This window comes from Spinacia oleracea, chromosome 6 (assembly GCF_020520425.1).
Source record: "Spinacia oleracea cultivar Varoflay chromosome 6, BTI_SOV_V1, whole genome shotgun sequence".
NCBI classification, from domain to species: domain Eukaryota; kingdom Viridiplantae; phylum Streptophyta; class Magnoliopsida; order Caryophyllales; family Amaranthaceae; genus Spinacia; species Spinacia oleracea.
In genome coordinates this window covers 131,052,217-131,062,355 of record NC_079492.1, presented here as the reverse complement: position 1 = coordinate 131,062,355, position 10,139 = coordinate 131,052,217, and the positions used below count along the sequence as shown (strand labels likewise).

At 34.7% G+C, this 10,139-nt stretch overlaps 1 protein-coding gene across 2 annotated transcripts; it reads left to right on the top strand.

Moving 5' to 3' along the window:
- Positions 1–209: 209 nt before the first annotated feature.
- On the top strand, positions 210–10,048 carry LOC110775503 (transcription factor PIF1). 2 transcript variants are annotated; one of them, XM_021980101.2, is made up of 8 exons: positions 210–925; positions 1,028–1,760; positions 7,794–7,889; positions 7,978–8,043; positions 8,485–8,550; positions 8,631–9,071; positions 9,195–9,384; positions 9,472–10,048. In XM_021980101.2, exons 1-7 carry the CDS (start codon positions 840–842, stop codon positions 9,381–9,383), a joined length of 1,677 nt encoding a protein of 558 aa, XP_021835793.2. In that variant the 5' UTR covers positions 210–839; the 3' UTR covers position 9,384; positions 9,472–10,048. The 2 variants fall into 2 exon arrangements, with proteins under 2 accessions (XP_021835793.2, XP_021835794.2); XM_021980102.2 differs by having other exon boundaries at positions 212–925; positions 9,475–10,048.
- The last annotated feature ends 91 nt before the right edge of the window (positions 10,049–10,139 follow it).

Here is a 10,139-nt window from a genome sequence, read left to right as displayed (position 1 = left end):
GGACAACATCTTCACCCAGAGCATCTCTCCAATTCCATACTCGGAACAATAACTGACCTCCCTGTCTTAAAAATTGTGTCATTAAATTATTTAATCTGAAAATAATAAAAATGCATGTATGACCATATCTCCTTAAGCTGTAGAAAACAATGTAAGACAATCGATGAACCGACGACAAGCGTCTTCGGCGAATGTAAGCGCAGCTAAGCTAATAATCCGTAGACCGTAGTCGATCCGTAATCCCGTATGTAAACGAATTGCCGTAATGTGTTGAATATAGAACGTGTTAGCCATCTGAACAATTTTCTCTCGAAAAGACACTGCAACAAACTCAGAGAAAGAAAACAGCCTTATCTTCTTCCCGATCTCCCCCACCCCACCGCTCAAATAAGCCACATACATAACTAATCCCCATATCCCAAACACTAGTAGTTTATACTTTATTCCTCCCCCCAAAAAATCTCCCACTTTCTAGCTTACAAATTACCAAATTAAATCAAACAATCAAAATTCAACTCCAATTCTAATTTTGCTTCGCTCACGTACTGCTCACCTCCATTTACTTCATTTATCGTCTCTTCTCGTTAACTGTGTGTCACTGAAAGATAGACAGATCGACATTTTTCTCAAGGAAATATACAGTCCGTTAATTATTTCCTAACTGTATTTATAACGGTGATCGATATTTATATTTCCACTTTTCCTCTAGTACTTTCCTCAATATAAGTACTAGTGTTTGTTTTCTTGTTTTGATTAATATTTTTGGATGAAGTGCAAATTACCAAAATTAGATAGCCAGCTACTAAGCTTTTAAAGCAAAGTATTGTAGATATCTAAGGATGAACAACTACTATGTTCCGGATTTCGAAATGGAAGACGACCAACAACACTTGAATCCTAACTCCTCTGCCATCGCCCGTCCCAAGTAAATTTAAACTTCTATCTTTTTATTGTCTAATTCCGCAAATGTATTAGTTGAAATTAGTGATATATAATTTTTTTTGTTTGATTAACGTACTGTGAACAGGGTAAACGACGACGAGATTCTTGAGCTGTTATGGCAAGATGGCCAAATTGTAGCACAACCTCAAAACCAACAAAAATCTCAATCACCATCTACTACGCAAAATCAGTATCAAAATGATCAGCAGCAGCAGCAACAACAACAACAACAACAGCAACCGCAGCAACAACACCTTTATATGGCGGAAGACGAGATGGCGACATGGCTTCATTACCCTATGGAAGACTTGTACAGTGAACTATACCAGGCACCTCCGCCTCCACCGGTAGCTACCGTAAGCCAACAGCAGGTGGTTCGACCACCTCCTGCTTCTACTGCTTCGTCTGTCAGGCCTCCACCTGTTCCTCCATCACCTAGGGTGACGAAGAACTTTCCGATGTTCTCGAAGATGCGAGGGAAGGATCCTGAGGTGTCATCAAGCAAGCCAGGATTGACGGTGGTGGAATCAAACACGACACCGCCAGCGCTAACGACGATGAAGAGCATAGGGGAAGTGTCGTCTGTTTGCCCAGGCGGTGGCGGCATAGAAAGGTTGTTGGATAAGGGTGGAGGGAGTGGGGAGGTGACAGTGTCGTCGTCGTCTGGTGGGTATAGCGGTGGTCCTACCACAACCACAACGGCTGTGACCGCTTCCGAAGATTTTGAAGATAAAGGGGTTAAGAGTGAGGTGGAAGATCGTAAGAGGAAGCAAAGGGAAATCAGTGAACCTACTACCCCTACTACCGCCACCGATCAGGTGAGATTGTTAATTTTTTTTAATGAATTTACTAATTTCAGTAAGGACATGTGGGCAAATTAAATGTCTCTATGTTATCGATAATAGTTGGATACTAATTAAATTAGTTGGTTATGCGTACGTATTGAATATTGAATTACGAAAATAAATCCACGTATGAATCTTATCTTATTAGTACGGGAGTAGATCTTATAAGGTTTCGTTAAGTGTCAAAACAACTTTCACGAGTTAAAAATAATCGAATGTTCCGGAAATATTGCACCATTTGTTTTTTACACTATTCACACTATAACTTTGGCTATTTTTTGTGATTCGTAAGTAAGAAAATTTTAGTCATGTGGTTCATTTAGATTCGTATCGATATATATTTTCTAAATATTAATTTAACCATGGTGCAATATTTCCGAAACAAAGGAAGTATGAAAAACCCATACCTGTTACTATGCAGTTACTACTTACTAACAAAATATTGGGGTTGGGCTCTTAGAGTCTTATGAAATCAAGGGCAATACTTTTACTCGTTTTAATACCCTTACAATCTTAAATGATTGAGTTATGAATAGCTTTATAAGTTCCATCACTTAGTTCGCCACGCCAAACCTACACTTACCCCGTGGGTAAGTCTATGCTGCATACCCCATTACCTGATTGGGTTATTTCGCCAAGTCATGTCCTACTCACATTCCAGTTAGACTCAAAATTTTCAGATCTTCTTTTAAATTTGAATTTCAAAAAAAAATTTATTTTCCTTTTCATTTTTATTATCTGTCGGTGAAACCAAAGTTTTTTCATCTGAAGGCTATTTCTTCCCCTGCATTTTAATCGAAGAATTCTTTGTTTCATTGTTCATGTTTTATGTCTTTCCCTTGTTCATCTGTTATGGCTTTCCCTCGTCCATATTATTTTCGTCAACACATTTTCATTCAGAGCATCAAGTTTTATCTATGAAACCGAAGGGCGATTCATTTTCGATGATACCGAAGTTCAATTTATTTGCGTTTTTTGTGAAAGAATCCATAGCTTTGTTGCTTAATAACTTTAGTCTGCGCCTTAATTCAATTAGATCTATTAAACTTACTGGGAAAAAAATCTGGTCTTGTTCCTTTCTTAATTAAAATCGAAAAAGAAATTGAATGTTTTTTGGCAAAAAAATAATTGGTTTTTTTTGGGGATATCATTTTGTTCTTTCTGCTCCCACCCAGGCCAAACTCATGACAAGCTGTAGTGGTTGATTTCTTAATTAAAATCGAAAACGAAAATGATGTTTTTATAAAAATAATTGGTTTGTTTGGGATACTTTTTTTCATTTCTGCTGTTAACCATTGATATTGAAAAAAATGCTATTGAAAATGATAATAAAAGAAAATGATAGTAAAATAAAAGAAATAATCGACATTTGTGAAAAACGAAAATACTGAAATTTCACAATATTCTGAAAAATGGGCGCTAAACTTCTCGCTCATATAGACTAAATGGCGCCATAGCTGAAAATTTTCCCACCTAACTTAAGGTGGTTTTCCCCGAAAATGAAAAAATGGTTTACCTTAGTTGGCAGCTTCTAATTACAGGGTATGGTGACTAGACCTACCCTTGGGGTAAGTGTATGAGCTCCCCACTTAGTTGCGTAATACATGCAATTTACGTTCTTGTTAAGTTACTACCTAATCATTAGGAGATAGGGGTGAGTTGTTAACTTGTTATATATATCTAAACAAAAATTAATGTAAATTAGTTTCTTAACCTTTTATGGATTTTTATTTTTATGTTTCATATCATGGATGCTAAACTCACACTCGTTTGATTTAGTCCAACAACTACTAAGTTGACAAAAACACCCTTATAACATGTCTAACTTGTTTGACTTTTGTACAATTTTCGTCTTTTCGGTAATAAATTGTACTCCCTCCGTCCCTTAATACTCGCACCGCTTTTCTTTTCGGGTCATCCCTTAATATTCGCACCGCTTCTATAAATGATTTACCAATATTATATTATTTCTCACACATCACCTACTAATCCACCTACACCCTTACTCTCTACAAAAAAAACGTTTAAAAATTCACATCTTCCACTCACCGCTCCCCACCCCTTACAATTTCCAACTAACTATATTAAAAAAAAAAAAAAAAAAAAAACCCCACTATCAACTAACACCTATTAAATTAATAAGTCAATTCAAGTGTCTTAAACTCCGCACCGGTCAAATCGGTCCGAGTATTAAGTGATGGAGGGAGTAGACAATATTATTATGTACTCTGTACAACGTATTGTTACAATTGCAACCATTATTATTATGTACTCTGTACAACGCGTGTATTGTTACAATTCCTTCATTATACGGAGTATGAGCTAGTGAATCAGGAAGTACAATTTTTATACGAGAAAATAATTTTTCTCTCTCCTATCACATACGCAGTAGATAACATAGAATTATATGTGAGTCTCCTAAATTCCGACTTAATTTGCCCTTAGTGGTGTGGGCTTTGGAGAAGGGATGAACTTAACTTTTGTAGAAGATTAGATTACTTGCATAGAAAGGTTTTAATAATAATGTAGACAGGGAACAAAAAAACATGCAATAATATAGCTTAAAAAGAAAACTAATAAGATTACACAACTCACTATGTCGTGCAAATATCTAAGATAAGTTCAATGTATTATTGGCATTCAATAATGCATATGGTCCTCTTTTGGTGTTTAGTTTTTATTAGGGATCTTTTGTTCTTTAGTTTATTTTGCCATTTTGGTACAATGATGCCTTTTCAATACTCCAATCCGAATATTTTTATATTATTATTAATGTCTAAAAAAGTATGAGTAAAGAAAATTATATTGAAAGTACATAGAAACTAAACAAAGAAAAAAAATTGTAAAACAAAAGATGGAGGGAGTAACATATTGCATACTCTATATAAGACCGACTTGTAATATTTTAAGTCGTAAATAAATCGCAATATTATATTATGAATATTTTTATATTTTCGACAAAACAAACAAACAAAAAAATTACAAGTAATTTTACTCGAACTCGATTTTTTGTTTGGTATACCCGAAAATATAATGGACGTGTTGCCTACACTCTTACCAGATACCACCCAAGTACCCAACAACCTTACCAATTACCATTCACTATAACTATAAATAAGGATGTCATGTAATCTTTTCTTCCAATTTGCCATGACTTTTGTTTACTGTTTTGGCAATATTTGTGCGTCGTGTAATCTTTGTTCCCAAATTAAATTAGCATGACTTTTGTTTATTGTTTTGGACTTTTGTAATATTATATGCTCCCTCTAGTTTTTTTTTAATATACACTTTATTTGAGTTTTTGCTTTGTTACTTCTACTTTATAACTGTGCATAAACTTATACTTATATTTTTTGCACACATTTTACCATTTTGCCCCCTTATCTTACGATGTTTACTACAGAGTAAAACTCTATATAATGTGTGTACATTAATATCTTTAATTACGGATAAGAAAAAATTATAAAAAGTTGATATTTAAAAAGTATTTATTGAGACGAATCCAATAAGACCCCACACGCCTATGTTTTTACTTAAGTATAAACTACAAAATGAATTCAAAGGAACATGTGTGAATAGTGTCAAAAACTCAATTGTGTCATGAAAATAAGAACGGATGAAGTATTTGTTAACTCATTCACATACTTACTTTGTGATCTTACATCCATTCATCTTTATAGAATACGTTACAGTACATGAATATTTTTTATAAAATGCATAATATATAAAAAGGATAGGAAAAATTACTTTTAATAATACTTGATATACCTTGTTTAACTTAGGGTAAGATGGTGATTTTTTTATGTTAAATTTGACTTCCTAGTTTCTTTACTGTTCAAGGACTTGAATTTTTTGACATACTCCGTATTTTCTTTGGAGAGAATAGTACTCCGTAGTCTGTAAGAGCAACTCCAATGGTGGGCTACAAGGTGATGTAGCTAAATTAGCCACATCATATTTCTAGCTGTAATTAATTTAAGCTATAAACTTTCACATTGGTGGACTACAATCTCTTGTAGCTTCTATAATATTTAATTCATATATTTCCCCTTTTATTTTTTGAGCTACCTGCCCAAAATAGCTACAATGTTTTAGTAGCTGCTGATGTCATTATTGCAACAACGGTGGGCTACCTGCTCATATATTCTTTTTATTCGTGAGCAGGTCTATTTTCCAACCATTGGAGTTGCTCTAATTGCTTTTGTGGGTTGTGGTTGTATACATGGCATAGATGGTGACATGTTTATCCGTAATTTAGCCACGTGTATAGATCCGTCGGTGCTGTCAAATGAATAGGAGAGGGAAAGTAGGAGATAATCACTGCAGAATTAAACAAAAAATGGAAGTAGTAATTGACAAGTATAAAAGTTTGGGTCGAATTTGTCGAGCAAGTGGCTAAGGCCCACTTTCACTGTCTTAGCATGGGGCTCATGTGGTCTAACTTGCCGCATATATTCTCAATCCTTTTACCTTTTTTTCTCCCCGACCCTTTTCTTTAAATGTCTTTTGCGGATTAGATTTGAATGCATGTGATGCGTGTTTTAAATTTTTTGAATTAATGTAGTACAGTTTAAGGTATTTGTTAGGTAGACTCTAAAATTGAAGTCATCTAAAGATATAATTCACTTCAACTAGTAACCTGTGTGATATACGAGCTTCTTTACTTAGAATTTTGGTTATATTGTATATGGTATAGAAATTTATACGAAAATTTTGAAATGATGAATTTAAAGTGTCATAAAGTTAAAATTAAAATGTGAAACAAATAAAATTAAATATATTAGAAAAGAGATTAAGGTGTTCGAAAAAGAGGAAAAGATAGATAAAGAGCAAATAAAAGATAGATTTTACAACAACAAAAAAATTACTAGGTGACATCATTATATTCGAAACTTTATGTATTAAACTATTAGTATAAATTTGATTTATCTCAGCTTGTGTGATATTCTATTTAACGATAATTCTGTTTTGATATTTGTCGGTATAGTCATACAAGTTGTGTGAGGTGTGACAAACATCCATTTGACAAAAGTATTTTTAGAATATGTAACTATCCAAGTACAATCTGAAATGGCGCCGAGTTAAAAAAAAGAATAACAAAAAAAAAGTGGCATTCCTTTTGTGTGAAACTCATAATAACGTGGCTTAAAACTTATTAAGGGTAGAACGAAGTAATAAGTCAGTAATGAAAACTAAAATTACAGGGGAACCCTTGATAGCTCGTAGATGTAATTCATAAGTAAGGTAGCGACTTAATTTGAGGGATGTTACAGGGAAGCAAGTTAGCCAAATAGTTTTTATCTGCTGCGAAATGAACTAACGATTTTTATTTAGGTGATGATAAAGGTCACAACTTGCGACAACTTTTAGTTGTCGCAATCTTACGTGTCGCAGTTTAATTGGCACATTTAGGCGCCACGTAGATTATGTGTCAATTCAATATTTTTACTACCCATTCAATATTTTTACTATGAAAATATGTAAATAAGATTATCGATATAAAGAAGGAAACAAATTAGAATATTAATATTTTCCTACCTTTTTTGTAACATGTATAATAGGTTATATAAGTTAAATATTTTAGTTTCCAATTTAAATCATGACACATAAGCATGGCAAGTCATCATTGTGATACGGCTTAAAGGTCGCATGTTGCGACCTTTATCATTTTCGTTTTATTTAAAGTTGCTTAATTGTGTTTAAAATGTGGTACAAGTCTAAAATTGCTTGTAAGAATATCAATATTTGTTCTTAAGTTTAAATTTTCCACAAACCTCTTAAGAAAGGTTCTTGTAAATTGTTTACTCTTCCTGTCTGGAATTGGTAGTCATGTTGATAGTGTAGTTTGAACTAAGAGTGTTTTTTTTCCTTCTTCATACAGCATGATTAAAGGGGAATGTAAATAAAAAGCATGTTCCATTTCTTGTAATGAAGAAGAAACATTTGAAAATTAATAAGATAATATATCATTCAATGAACTAACCATCATACTTAAATTTACACAAGGATGTAGAGCTTGAAGCTGACGATGAAGATGAAAAGAAGCATTCCCGGGGCTCAAAGAGATCTCGTGCTGCAGAGGTCCATAATCTGTCAGAAAGGGTGTGTATGTTGTTAATTATTTCGAATGAAATTAAAATTCTGTATTCTTCAAGTTTCCTTTCTGATAGTTCAAGTGTTGGGAGTGCAGAGACGCCGTGACAGGATTAATGAGAAGATGAAGGCATTGCAAGAACTCATTCCTCGCTGCAACAAGGTATAAAGACTAAATCTGATAATCCTATATAATTAAAGTTATGGCTCATCTGGTATAGTAGTAAATGACAAATATGGTAATATCTAATTTTGTAAGATAAGTCCCATGAATTGAATTTCATCCAAAGTACATGTTAATGCAACTCTATCCTCAAACATGTGTTTCGAGGTGGCATATGTACTGAGTGGTAGTGAAACTTTACGGGAAAAAAAAGGCAGATCTTTGGAGGTGGATAACCCATAAAGCATTACCATGGACTTTGGCATGCATAAGACTCTTCTTACATTATTACATGTAAGTTCATTACTATTACCATCATTTATCATTGCCTACTACACTTCCCCAACTAATAGACTAGTTAGTCTTGGACTGTCTTGGATAAATATTATCCCTGGTCATTCACAATTTGACTAAAGTGTTTTTCTTTGTGTTTGAATTCAGTCAGACAAAGCTTCAATGCTTGATGAGGCAATTGAGTACTTGAAGTCACTGCAAATGCAAGTTCAGGTATATTCCTCCTTGAGATACTCTGTTCATTTCTTACACCTGTATATATCAGTAAAACTGAAGGTGGTTGTTATTTGCAGATGATGTCAATGGGATGTGGAATGGTTCCAATGATGTACCCAGGAATGCAACAGCAATACATGCCACAAATGGGTTTGGGAATGGGAATGGATATGGGAATCAATCGCCCGATGATGCCATATCCACCATCCACCATACCTGGTTCTAACATGCAAATGCAAAACCCTCCTGCAGTAGCAGTAGCAGCAGCAGCAGCAGCAGCAGGGCCTCAATATGGTCCAAGATTCACCAGTTCACCCATCCGTATGCCCTCTATGACCGTTTCCAATTTATCTGTAAACCAAGCCAGCAATCAACCAGATTCTTCCCGTACCTCAAATCCTGTTCAAAGTCCCGGCTTGCCACAACTTCCTAACATGTCTGACCCGTATCAACAATACATGGCTGCCCAACAGATACAGATGCAGATGCAGATGCAAATGCAGATGCAAGCAGCTCAGGTGACTATGTCTAATATATGTAATTAATATTTGTTGAAATGTTTTTTTTATTTATTTTGAAAGTTGTTTCGTAATGTTATGCTTGGGCCTTGATGCTGATGAAAGATGTTGGATTATTGACAGAACCAATCAATTTCCCAACCTGGGTCAAGCAGACCAAGCACTAGTAGAAGTGAAGGCCAACCTGGGTCAAGCAGACCAAGCACTAGCAGAAGTGAAGGGAAACCTGGGTCAAGCAGACCAAGCTCTAGCAGAAGTGAAGGCCAACCTGGGCCAAACACAAGCAAAAATGAAGCTGAAGATGATCAATGAAGTAAGCTTCACTATCTAATCGATCCAAGTAGAGTTACAACTCGATTCTTGCTGTTTTGGACTACTTACAAATGATCTTCTGTTGCAGCAGGTTGATATTTCGGATGGAGAAATGGCAAAGGATATTGCCTACAAAATTTTGTTAGTTTTTTTCCACCCCAAGTCCGGCTTCAAGCAATCCACACAGATCCATTGAGAGAAACACGAAACTAACATGTGAAGAAAAACTGTGTGTAAATGTTATTCTCTAGAGATCGATTTTCGTTTTTGTTGAGCTATTAGTGACTTGGTTTGCTGGAGTGCAAGTATCTTACAGTTAGTAGCAAAAATGATAAAGGGGGCTTTCTACTGATGGCATTGCACCATAACAAACAACTGACCGAGAGCAGAATTAATTGAAAGATACCAGATGTTCAGAATATGCAGAAAATTATCAAGGATCGCCTTCACACATCTGTATTTATCTTCTCGCTTGACCTAATTGTTAATGTTTGATCATCTCAAACATTGAATAACTTCTTTTTTTATTACCATTCGACACCTCCTCAAAAGTGATAGTCGAAATTTACAGGGGAAAGACAAACTATGTTGTAAATGGAGTTACATACCATGTACAGGATAACTTATTTTACAAATTCGATATAAACTCATATAAGTATCATTCATTCCCGCCTGCTAAATGGATCATACTAGTATAAGACATCTTTAGAGAACAATTGATTTAGAGAGATAAGAAAAAAAAAGTCAAACAAGTGA

Bases quoted from the DNA above. Each gene is read 5' to 3' on its own strand.
- LOC110775503 (XM_021980101.2), top strand. From the start codon at position 840: ATGAACAACTACTATGTTCCGGATTTCGAAATGGAAGACGACCAACAA. The intron at 8,044-8,484 runs GTATAAAGACTA...GTTTGAATTCAG, and splicing joins TCATTCCTCGCTGCAACAAG to TCAGACAAAGCTTCAATGCT. The intron at 9,072-9,194 runs GTGACTATGTCT...GATTATTGACAG, and splicing joins TGCAGATGCAAGCAGCTCAG to AACCAATCAATTTCCCAACC.